General features: G+C 39.6%; 1 protein-coding gene across 2 annotated transcripts in view; it reads left to right on the top strand.

The window, feature by feature from the left end:
- The first annotated feature begins 1,844 nt into the window (after nt 1-1,844).
- The window catches only part of LOC123373653 (protein SSUH2 homolog), a 32,503-nt gene continuing 21,799 nt past the window's right edge, over nt 1,845-12,548 (top strand). For both annotated transcript variants that reach the window (XM_045022690.1, XM_045022689.1), the window contains exons 1-4: nt 1,845-1,950; nt 6,840-6,938; nt 8,501-8,582; nt 11,632-11,761. In XM_045022690.1, coding sequence (XP_044878625.1) covers nt 1,923-1,950; nt 6,840-6,938; nt 8,501-8,582; nt 11,632-11,761 — 339 coding nt within the window. In that variant the 5' untranslated portion in view covers nt 1,845-1,922. The remainder of the gene's footprint in view (nt 1,951-6,839; nt 6,939-8,500; nt 8,583-11,631; nt 11,762-12,548) is intronic.

Genomic DNA, 12,548 nt, shown 5'->3' with positions numbered 1-12,548 from the left:
TATTTTCATGAAAAATTGAAAAAAGGGATGGAAGGAACTTTTTGACCAAAGACATGTAGAGAAAGGCTCCTACAGCCTCTCTCTCTCAGACATGCTTCATACCTACATAAGGGATGTGTGAAGCCTAATTTTGGCAATTAATTGATCTTTGACTATTAGTGGAAAATATGCCCAATGGGCTGTGATGGGATGTTAGATGGGGTGGGACCTGAGTTGCTACAGAGAATTCTTTCCTGGGTGCTGGCTGGTAAGTCTTGCCCACATGCTCAGGGTTTAGCTGATTGCCATATCTGGGGTCGGGAAGGAATTTTCCTCCAGGGCAGATTGGCAGAGGCCCTGGTTTTGTTTTGTTTTTTGTCTCTCTCTACAGCATGGGGCATGGGTCACTTGCGGGAGGATTCTCTGCACCTTGAAGTCTTTAAACCACAAGCTGAGGACTTCAATAGCTCAGACATTGGTCAGGGGTTTGTTACAGGAGTGGGTGGGTGAAATTCTGTGGCCTGTGTTGTGCAGGAGGTCAGACTTGAAGACCATGATGGTCCCTTCTGAGTCTTGAGTCTATAAGGATGACACAGAATCAGGCTCCGAATGAATCAAATATTTGAATATCATTGGATATTAACCTTTTGGTCACATGAACCAATAAGTAAGTCACTGAAAAATTGGCTAGTAACAACATATCCTCCATTCATTTTTTTTAAACCTCCCATTTTTTGTTATTCTATAAAATATAAACAATAATGAAAGAAAACAAATATAAATACATGCACAAGATGGAAATAGCAAATAAATAAGAAAATTCAAGAACAGAATTGTTTATGATAATCATCAGCTGCCTGACCAAAGTATCTTATTAACTGTTTTCCCAGACAGACAATAGCTTATTGTCCTTATCCGTATCAATCTGTTCCTAATATTTCAGCTCATAGAAATGATGGATAACATTAGAGAGCACACATATTACCAAAGAAATGCTGTCTTCATATAGTACAGTAAACTTCGTTTTTTTGGATGAAGGTTGAAGTTCAAAAAGGAAGTATGTGTGTGGAATCAGAGAAGAAGAAGAAAAGGGATATAAGGTACACAAGAGGGAGTCGGGAAAGCTTAGCATAGCTTGGCACAGAATATTTATTAGCTCATTTGGTATAGCAACAGTATTCACTAGGGACCACAAGTATCCTAATTTGAGTTGTAGTAATGTACAGGATTCACATATATACAAGTCTGGCTAAATGAAGAGCAATGAATGGAGGATTCTGATCATTGCTTAAGTCTGCCAAAGTCTCTGGTGTCTAGCTGGCATGTATTTAGCCATCATAATCATACATGACAGCAGATAATACCTAACATCAGATACAAAGACTTCTAGTGAAAGCAAAATAGGTGAAAAGGGGAAAAAAAGGCAAAGTCCCATAACATGAAGGTGTTTGTTACATACATATAAAACAGTACATCTGTATTTTGGGTGATGAGTAAAATGAATAAAGCCCATGATCACATTAAACCCGTAATGAAAGAACTACCCTTCTCATGTTACTGGATGGAGAAGAGGGACAGATGGGAATAGGATGTGTAGGGGGACTTACACCTACTCTACAGCCCGTTTATATCAGGCTAGCTGGCCTGAAGGGCCCATTGCGTAATCTGACCCTGTGTGTTAGTCTTTCTAAACATTTTGTCCCCTCTTATGGGTTTTGCTTTGGGAGGGGAACGTGAAACTCATAAATTTGTTTGGCTTTTATTTTCGTCACTCACTTTTGCGTCAGCTTTGACTTTAATTCTGACCTTTGAATTGTTTGTGAGGTGGGAGTGGCTGGAGGGGGTGGGCTTTAGCTACTATGAACACAGAATGCTCAGAAAACAACGCATTCCATGGTGGAAATTGGGATTAGAAAATCCTCTCTGCCTCCTGACTCTTGAAAATGGACCATGAACAGAATGAAGAAGACAGTAAGTAAAACGAAAGGAAATATAGCCCAGAAAGGACCGTTTCTCTAATAGTTTGTTGTCCTATTTTGTTATAATGCATGCTTAAAAATAGTTATAGGCTTTTCTTTCAGGCCACGCACTGAACAACAGTATGTTTCCAGCACTGAAAAGGCCCACAATAAATACATGCATGCTTCCTCCCATTGTCTGTGAAAATGTGGCCACCGTCAATGCATTCCTTAAATACACCTCTCTGGACAGCTGAGGGTGTTCAGTGCAAACTTAGGGTCTGATCCAAAGTCCACTGAAATCAGTGGAAAACTCCAATTTCCTTCAAGGGATCAGGCCCTTAAAATATCTTCCATAACTAGAATTCCATAGTAATTTTGCATCACAGTTTTGTTTTTAATAAACGGAGGACTTTTGAATTCTACTACAAAGCTGCATGGCAAGAATTGAACAGGGACATTTATCTCTTCTAATAAAATGCTGTGCAATTAAGACATCTCTGATAAAGGATCTTTTATCTGAAATCTTTGTCTGCACCTTTTTAAAGAGATTATAATACAGTCCCAGAAGAGACACCCATTTCAAGGGGCCCCAGTGATACACTGCCGTCACTAATACTGCTGAAACGTCATTGTGTACTGATGTTTAATTCGTGAATGATGAAAGTCTTGATTATTGTTCGGAGAAATAAAGATGCTACATGAAGTATTGTTAAATCAAGATAAAAAGGAGATATTAATCTCTATGCAAAAAGCTGAACTCCTGGTCTGACTAACCGCCAAAGAGTTAAGAAATAGGTGAAAGGATACAGAGTGAACTGGGTTTCACTCTGGGTTTCAATGATGCTTTTCCCGGGTGTTGTGAGAAATAATTATATTTGAAGGCTATATTTTTCTAACGAGTGAGATTGGCTAGATGTTGTTCAGAAAGGGCTGAATCCAAAGTCATTGAAAACTATGGGTGTCTTTCCATTGACTTCAAAGGGCTTTCGATCAGACCCTGCAATAACATATACTATTACACATATCCATTAAAACAATTGCTCCTCCAGAAAAAGGGCATCATTATAAACATATTGCAATTTAAAAAAAGAAAATGATCATCCCAATATATTATGAGAGTCATATAAATGCATTGGCACCATTTACTTCTACCTTTAAACCTTCCCTTTCTCATCAAAAGGAAAAAAATAATTTCTCAATACTTAATTCTTGCCAACTATTGACAAACTTTCCCATAAACATTCCTTTACATGTAGGGAAAGGACGACAGATTTAAACCAGCTGTAATACCAGAACTCTCTCAAACCATTTTTAAGTTTTGTCCAAATATCACTTTCTCCATTTCCAGTAAAAATATATAAATGCTTTTCGTGTGCTAAATGGCATAAAAGAAAGGTGGGGAAATAAGAGATGACTAAGTTCTGCTTATTTTATGATAGGGGAAAAATGTATTTGGCAATTTATTTTATATGTACCCATCACTCATCCACTCATATCTACATTGTGGATTCTTAACCAGGCAGTCCCAATCACTCTGAGCTTCCATATTGCTCAATGGAAGGGAAGGGGCATTGGTTTTGCAGTCTTGTTATAGACCCCCAAAGTCTGAAAAACAAATGACTGAGATATCACAGAAAGTATAAGAATGCAACAGTATAGGATAAGGCATACAATAGTTTTGCTTAGCCAGAAACTCAAACCCAAACCGGACCTGCCCTGTTGGCGTTTGCTGGAAAAAAAATCACACTCCTGTAACCTTAGTTTCATCATAAAATTATGGTGTTTCCATTAAGAAATCATTCTATTTTGATGACAGCTCAGACAACCCTGCTTTTGAATTTGGGGTGGCCACAGTGGAAAGCATCTACCCAAAGAGGAGCTCTGCATTCTGGAAGTCCATCCATGCACCCATATGGTCTGTGGATGGAATTCTGGGGCATGGGCACTTCCAAATTGGTGTCACCATGTGTTTCCATGCATTGCTGAAGTCAATGGGAATTTTGCCACTGACTTCAGTGGGCGAAGGATTAGATCTCTAATGTACAATACAAGAACATGCTGCAAACTGAGGCACAACTTATGAGTAACAACTTACACTCTCAATTTCCTGGCTTTGGTCAAAGTACTTCTCAGTCTCATTGTTATTCTAAAGTACATGTGTTTATATATTATTGTGATATCTAGCAACAGGAACAAGTCTGTTGGTGATTTATATGCTCCAAATTCGGGATATTTATAACTCAGCCAGTTAAAACATTTGCGTGGAGCTGGAATTTGGAGCACATATTCTCAGCTCAATTTTTGTTGTAAATAAGTTACTTAAAATTGCTGGGCTATTTTTAACTTTAGCCCATTAAAATAAATGTTTGGGTACTCTTGGGAACATGCAGAACTATATATTTTTTATAAGTACAATGTGATTTAGAAATAAAAAATGTTGGCAGAGATTGTGATGTAATGGTTAACAGGGTTCTAGGAGTAAGGACACTTGGGTTCTTGTGTCTGCACTGAGAGTGCCCATGGATAAACCACTGACTCTCAGTTTATGCCTCTATAAAATGTATATAATGCACACCTACCACACAAGGATGATTTCAGTCTTAATTAATGTTTATAAAGGATTTTTAGTTCTCTGAATGCGACAAATTTATAAAATTGACTGATTTCTTGTGGGTATCATGACCTAAGTGAGTTCCATTGCTACGTCATATGAGTTGGTGAATTGGGTTGGTTGTCACAGTTTAGTTCATAGTGGACGGCTGTTCAACTTGTTAGTGGGAATCTCAGCAGAAATATCGTGGAAATTGAACTTCTAGAGAGGCTGTGAGTGAGCAGGCATCAACTAATACGGGCCCTAATTCCTGGCTCTGTCACTGACCCACTGTGTGGCCTCTGGCAAGTCATTTCAGCCTCTCGGAGCCTCTGTTTCCATACTCATCCTTTGTCTGTCTTGTAGCTGGAAAGCTCTTTGGGGCAAGTATTGTCTGTAAGTATCTATTTGTATGGAATCTAGCACAATGAGCCTTCAAAATCCATTGGATCTCTAGTCACTACTGTAACACTAATAATTTTCATAGCATCCAGAGGTGAACCCTCCAGGTCGTGGGTCATAGATAGGTGTAGGTTCTCCAGATCTCTTTTTTCAGCAGATAATTTCTTTTGAACACAGAGATGGGGCAAAACTGGAAGTATTTTATCCAACACCTTTCCCTATCCCTGGACATTGGAAGTGCAGATAAAATGGGACCTAGATCAGAACTATCGAACAATCCCTTGATTTTAAATTTGCAAAACCAAGAGACTTAATAGACTAATATACCGTAATCTGTGATTTAATCTACTCGTCTCTCTAGAGATGCTTTACTCATTGCCTTAAATAAAATTGCCTTGAATTTGCTCTGGACATGCCCAAAATAATTATACTGAAAGCAACATATGGATTTTTTTTAAAAGAAAGTGTCCTATAGTGTTTATCACTCAACATCAGGCTGATATCTTCACTCCTTCAGTACAAGGACAACCTTGTCTTCTCCTGCACAGGAAAGGTGACATTTCTACTGAAGCATATAGTTTCTTATTTTCAAAGGTAAAATAATGAAGAGGTTAATTTAGGCTCTCTGAAGTATTAAGAATGGTCTCAGAAGAAAAGTCAAGTAAATCAATTTGATGGATGACTGCACTGAGCCATTCTTTGTGTCATTTGAATTGTACATTGTTAGCAGATGACATTTCCTGGCTCTTCCACGTGTTTCTTTGTTTTTTTTATATTAACTGAATTTGCTTCCTGGTGCAAACCACTCTAATATGATGGGAAAGGTCACTGGATGGAGGGCTAGTTAATAAGAGAGATTGTTTCTGGATGAAGAACCAGGAGTACCAATTGTTATAGCTCAGGAAGGGGAGTATTTTTAGAGCAGCACATAAAGAAACAAACAACTGGTGTCCCAAGATTAGGATTAAAATAGTTAAAAGTGTGGCAAAATTTTATAGAAGCCACCACTAGTTACCAGCATTACTATTACTAAAAACAAAGGGTGAGATTTCTAAGATAGCTAGGGGGGTTGGACACCCAGCTTTCATTAGCTTTAATGGGCCTAAATCCCTTAGGCAATTTGAAATTCTCATTCATGTTTTCTTATCCAGTTACTAAATAGAGAAGTCCAACCTCCGGAAAACTGTTATTTACAGTAATACTTCTGTGAGGCCCTAATTCTGCATGCTCATGTTTAACATCACAAGTATGAATAGTCCCATTAAAGTAATGTGTTTATAAAGCTAAGCATGTGCAGAAGTATCTGCAGAATCAGAACCTAAATTCTAATATCTGATATCAGGTACAAGGGGTTTTTTTTTGCTTAAAAAGCGATGAGCCTTTAGTTTGTGAAGTGTTTAAATTATGACAAAATATTATTGTTAAATCACATCAGTAGTATATTCATCTTTTTCACTATATCCAACAGGACAAATACTTCATGAGTAGAAATGATTTTGTTTGTATTCAATATCTTTCATCTGAGGATCTGAAAGCATTTCCATTAAGATACCAATGCTGAGAAGGCAAGCATGATTGTACCCCATTTACAAGTGGGAGAATTAAGGCCCAGTTAAACAACTTGCCCAAAGTCAAAGATTCATTGGAATAGATAGGAATTGAACCCAGGATTCCTGCCCCAGCTCTAACAATTAGGTTACATCAGTTACATTTCTGCAAATGTGTACTGAGAGTTGCTCCATCCCCAGCCTGGAGACTGAGCTCCCAGGAGGCAGGGTTTGCAGTGATCTCTCCATTTTTACCTTTATTGTCTCCCTTTGCCCTATTTCCCTCCCCAGTAAAATTATAGCACAGTAAGTGATTATTCCATTTAATTGATCACTTTATGTTCCTTATTTCTATACTAGTGATCCTGGACCTGGAATCGGAGCCTGAAAGTCCACTAGCACCCCCTGAAGATCTTCTGGAACAACTAGACGGCTATGAATGGACTTTGCGAGATGGGGGTATATGTGCAGCATGGACAGTTTCTCTTTTATTACAATCTGTATATGAATTTGGTTCTGTGAAAGTGAGAGATTAATTGCCCCTGTTTTATCCAAGCAAGAGCCATGCAAGATCCCTCATCACTCTTGCCTATAAGTCTCTATTCTGGTGTGAAAACATTTGCTACTGTGGTCCCAGGCCACTCTTGAGCAGAGGCAGCTGTTCATGCCAACATGTGAGGCAGCTTTGTCAAGTATGTGAATGGGACTTGGATGAGATCAGTGCACTAATGTTCACTAGGAAATCCCTAGAGAAAGGTGCAAGAACACACTCTGCCACCTGTCTATGCCACGGTGTTAAATATTTCTGGATTGTGGTTAAATACTGTACCCGGTCCCACTACAAGATGTTGCTGTGAGTGCTGGGGTGCACCAGTCCCATAAACACTTGGTAGCATGCTGGGTGTCTCCAAGGCTTCAAGGATTAGGTTCTTTAGGCTCAGTGGGTTCCTCAAAACATTTGCATGCTTTGAGTCACAGAAGATTTCTTTACTAGGCCTGTCATCAGAAAGACGTGCAAACACCCTAGGCACAATTGCTTTCAGTATTACAACAACAACAAAAAAGCTAAACCCAGCACAGGTGAATAAATAGTAATAAGGACCCCATGAAAACCCTGCACACTGTCTTTCCTGCAAGCTACTGCACTGTATCCATCGGACAGTCTCTGCATCTCTGTCCAGTTCTCAGGCCATCTAGTTCCACCTCCCAGGCTACCTTCATCCACTGCCAGCTCTCAGGCTACTGTGTTTGGCCTGCTGCTGCTCCTACTGACAACAGCCTCCATCTCCCTCCTGAACCTAGCCCATTTCACCTCTGGTTGTACTTCTCTTTCGCAGGCTTGGGAGGCTATGGAGTCCTCAGCTGGATGTTGAGCTAGGAGTTAACAGTACCTAGTAATGAACTAGTAAATCTATTACAATGTATCCAATATTTCTGGATTATTAGGCTACGGAACTCCACTTGAATTAATGGAGTTTGCTGACGTGGATAAAGTTCAGTCGCTACATCAACTCTCAAAAACCACAGAGAAAAAGCCTTTGACAAAACTCAAACTGAAACTTCTTTTTTTTTAAAGTGACCAACATTCATCATTCTCCTCAATTATTTTCATTTTTGATTCCTCTGCCTTGCTGGGTTTTGGCCAGGTCCAAAACTAGAATTGTCAAACCCTCCGAAAGAAAATGCCCTTCTCTCCCAAACTCTGGCCTGCCGGAAAATAGAAAGGTTTAGAAACCTCATGAGAAAGTCTATTCAGGAGATTCTGGGACAGATCCTCAGCTGGCATAAGTTAGTGTCGTTCCACAGAAACCACTGGAGATTTGATGATTGACACCATCTGAGGATATAATCCATACTTTGCAGATTTTGGATAAGCCTCCAGACTCCTGAGACCTTATCTAAATTCCTCTCTTTTTGGAGGTTCCGCCATTACTAATTCATAGCAACAGACAATCTCTGTAAAGTAAAAGATTTTACTGTTAAATTTTAGACTAATTCCACATTTTTATTGTTTACCTTAGGAGGAAAAAACCTGCCACCACCTGCAGACTTACTGAGAAAGCTCAGTGAACAGAGAGACAGGTCCATATTTCCAGAACACAGGTGAGATCCTTGCCTTTCCTGCTGTATTTGCTTAACATGACCTAGGACCCTAGCCTGCTGCCCGAGGAATATTATTTTGATGATTATTAATATTACAACAGCACCTAGATCACAACCAAGATCAAGGCCCCATTCTGCTAGGTGCTGGGCAAAGACATAGTGAGAGACAGTCCCCGCCCTTACAATCTCTATAGACAAGTCAGACAAAGGGAAAACATTCTTCTCCTCATGTTACAGAAAAATGAAATGATTTGCCTAAGGCCAGACAGGAAGCAGAGCCAGGCACTGACCTGAGTTCCCACCGATGCCATAGTCACAAGGCCATTCCTCCTCTCTAGCAGATCTATTAACTTCATTGGGACTACTCACATGTGACTGGACCAACTCACGTGAGTGGGGGATGCACATCATGTGCCAGCAATGCCCCTCTGCCATGTACATTGGCCAAACCAGACAGTCTCTACGCAAAAGAATAAATGGACACAAATCTGACATCAGAAATCATAACATTCAGAAACGAGTAGAACGCTTCAATCTCTCTGGTCACTCAATAATAGACCTCAAAGTGGCAATTCTTCAACAAAAAAATCCTTCAAAAACAGACTCCAAAGTGAAGCTGCAGAACTGGAATTCATTTGCAAACTAGATACCATCAGATTAGGCCTGAATAAAGACTTGGAGTGGTTGGGTTAGGGTGACCAGATGTTCCGATAAAATTGGGACCGTCCCGATATTTGGGTGGTTGTCCTGCGTCCCGACCGATCTTTGGTCGGGACACAATTTGTCCCGACCGATCTTCGGTCGGGACACAATTTGTCCCGATATTTCACTCCGCCGGCGGACACCCCCCCATGTGTCCTGATATTTTCTTCATCTCATCTGGTCACCCTAGGTTGGGTCATTAAAAAACCTAAACTTAATTTCCCCAATACTAATTTCTTCCTATTGTTACTCACACCTTCTTGTTAACTGTCTGTAATGGGCCACTCGCTTACCACTTCAAAAGTTATTTCTCCTCCCTTGGTATCCTGCTGTTGATTTATCTCATTAGATTGACCTAACACTTGGTAAAGCAACCCCCATCCTTTCATGTATTTATACCTGCTCCTGTATCTTTTACTTCATACATCTGATGAAGTGGGTTCTAGCCCATGAAAGCTTATGCCCAAATAAATTTGTTAGTCTCTAAGGTGCCACAAGGCCGCCTCATTTTTTTGGCTGATACAGACTCACACGGCTACCACCGAAACCTGTCAACATTTTTCTTGTGCAACTTAAGTGGCACTTTGGGCTAGCCCTCAGCTCAGGGGTGAATTTCACCTTTAACGTGCAGTCCCAGGTATTGAACTCAGCACCTTCCATCTTTGCCTCTGCCCTCACCCTTTTAAAACAATCTTCCATTTGCCAGTAAAGTAGAAAAGCAAAGTACAAATGAGAAAGCACCATTTTAATGAACTGCAGTATAGTGTAATGATTGGAGGGAGCCTCAAAAAAGATTTAGACAAGGTGTACAGTGGGATTAAGTTTCTCAGTCTTTATGAGAGGGAAGGGCATTAGGACCTGCCTGAATGTCTTTTTAAACACAACCTGGTAATGACAGAAAAGGTAATAAAGAAACATAGGAGCTGTGAGTTGATAGTTATCTGCTAAACACTCATTAAATCAAACATCTGAGCCAAATAAAAAGGGATCTAGAGGCTCAGGAATATTTGCTAAGAGCAGATGTGTTTTAAATTTCCTTTGGATAGCATGAACACAAGGATGATTTATTAGCCCCCCAGTCTCTAATCAGAGTGTCATGGATGTTTCAGACATTCACGTTATTGATCGGAAGGCCTGCAGGGGTGATTTATCCTGTCAAGACTTATCGGGCTAATAGCCTATAAAATGGTTGTTTGCGCTCTCTGATAACTGCCTGTAGCATCATATTATTTGTCGGATTTGTGATATTAGCTCTTCCTTTTTATTGAAAAGGGGCTTCTTAATATAAGTTGTCACAATCCTGACAGCAAAGATTCTTAAAGGATATTGTCTAGGGCCCTAACAAATCCTTAGCAAAACTTACTTTACCTGGGAGGATTCAGTCATCATTGCCTCCTAAGAAAAGAATTGCTTTCTTAAGCATTCCCCAAACAGCAAACGCTGAGCTGATCCCCTCTATTAGCATCCACTCTACAGTATTTCAATACATCTTTGCGAGAGCATTTTTACATTAGAGAAATGTACCAAATATAGAAAAGGAGAACATACAGTATTACAAGGGGGGGCATGGAGGCCCCAGTCCTCCACCTTCGCAGTCAGTGTGAGTATTACCATTGACTACCAAAGGCAGTAGGAGCAGGGCTTTAAAATCAGTTATTACCATTGTGACTGCTAGTATATCATTCATATTCTATTTCAGCTGTATATGTCGGTATGCTAGTTATATTGTGTACTGTATCCTTACAGTTCTAGGAGGCTGCTGTCTGTGGAGGTAGTCGCCACTCAGAGCAGAGCTATTGCAGCATGTTACAGAGGACACATATTATGGTCTCTTCATGTGCCCATTAGTCTTTTTGTTGTTGCCGTTTCTATTAAACTGAAATAAAAAAAATCCAGACTCAAGATATGGCTGCTTTTCATGTATAAAATTATACGTAGTCTCTAAGTGTGTATAGAGATCGGACAGGAAAGAGGTTTGTATTTTGGTTTGGATCTGGTGAAATCACAGGTTGGGTTTTGATTTTGCAAATTTGTTTTAGATCTGGCATCTTTCTTATCCCAACCAGCAGAGTTTAAGGTGGGGGTTCAAACTTTTGGGTTAGACCCATTTTTCTAATAATGAGCAAAGTGAGATCTTTTTCGTTTTGCAGGTAATTTAAAAATACATTTGTCTTTTATTTGTTTGCAATTAAAAAGATGCTGAGGCCAGCAGTGATTAGTGTCAAAGACTGGGCTTCTCTCAAATGGGCTTCTCTCCTCTGCAGTGAGTTAAACATGCTAAATAGACATGGCTGTTTCTTTAAAAGGTTAAAAATCAAGAGTTTATCATTTGAATGTTAATCCTTAGGATTCCCACAATGACAGAAGACATGGCCAGGAATGCCTTCCTCAGCTTCGTCAATTCCAAGTGCTGCTATGGCAATAAAGCTGCCGGAGAACTGGTCATTCAGGATTTGAGACAGATGACTGTATACAGAGTGAGTATATTCAGATCTGAAACTGAAAAAAAAAATGGTGCTTGGGCCATGTTTGGCCAAGTTGCTTGGATAATTTTCCAGTTGTCGTGTGATACTGGTCCATGAAGAATCATCTATTTATTAAATAAAATGGCTTTAATTCATTTGTCTTGAAATGGAATTCTATAGCTCAAATAAATATTTTCCAAGGAAAACCCACCTTACAATTATTTGCAACCTTCTACAAGTGAAAAAGTCCATCTTTCTCTATAGTACGAGCATCCGCAATACCTAGAAGCTACAAAATTTCTGAAAGATTTTCTCCTCCCTTCTGAACTATGGAATTTGTCTGCGGCACCAGGTCCCTAAAATTGCTGCCTTTCCCCAGGCAAAACTGGAGGTATATGCTAACCTGCACTTGGTTTACTCACACAAACACAGGGAACAAATTGTAATCCTAAATGTACTCTACCAGAGTTATTCGCTGTAATATATAATTCAGCTGAAAACTGACTGATCGAGGTTCTTTATGTTACCCCCATCACAAATTTATTAAAGTGAGCTCAAGAGGAGCTCTCCCTCTCGCTTTCTCTCCTTTCTCCGCTCTGTAGCAAAGTTCTTTTGTGTATGCTCTTTTATGTTTTTTTAAAATAGTTTGTGCTGCTCCAAAAATGCCAGTTTGCCATTGAACTGAGCATTAATGAGTTTCAGAATGCAGACGCCCCCTGGTTATTATACACAATGGATCACTCAACTTTCTAATACATATACAATGGGACGAGCATAGCTGTTAAATAGAACAAAAATG

The sequence above is a fragment of the Mauremys mutica genome, chromosome 7 (genome assembly GCF_020497125.1).
Source record: "Mauremys mutica isolate MM-2020 ecotype Southern chromosome 7, ASM2049712v1, whole genome shotgun sequence".
Lineage (NCBI taxonomy): Eukaryota > Metazoa > Chordata > Testudines > Geoemydidae > Mauremys > Mauremys mutica.
This window is presented reverse-complemented; position numbering and strand designations above follow the sequence as displayed.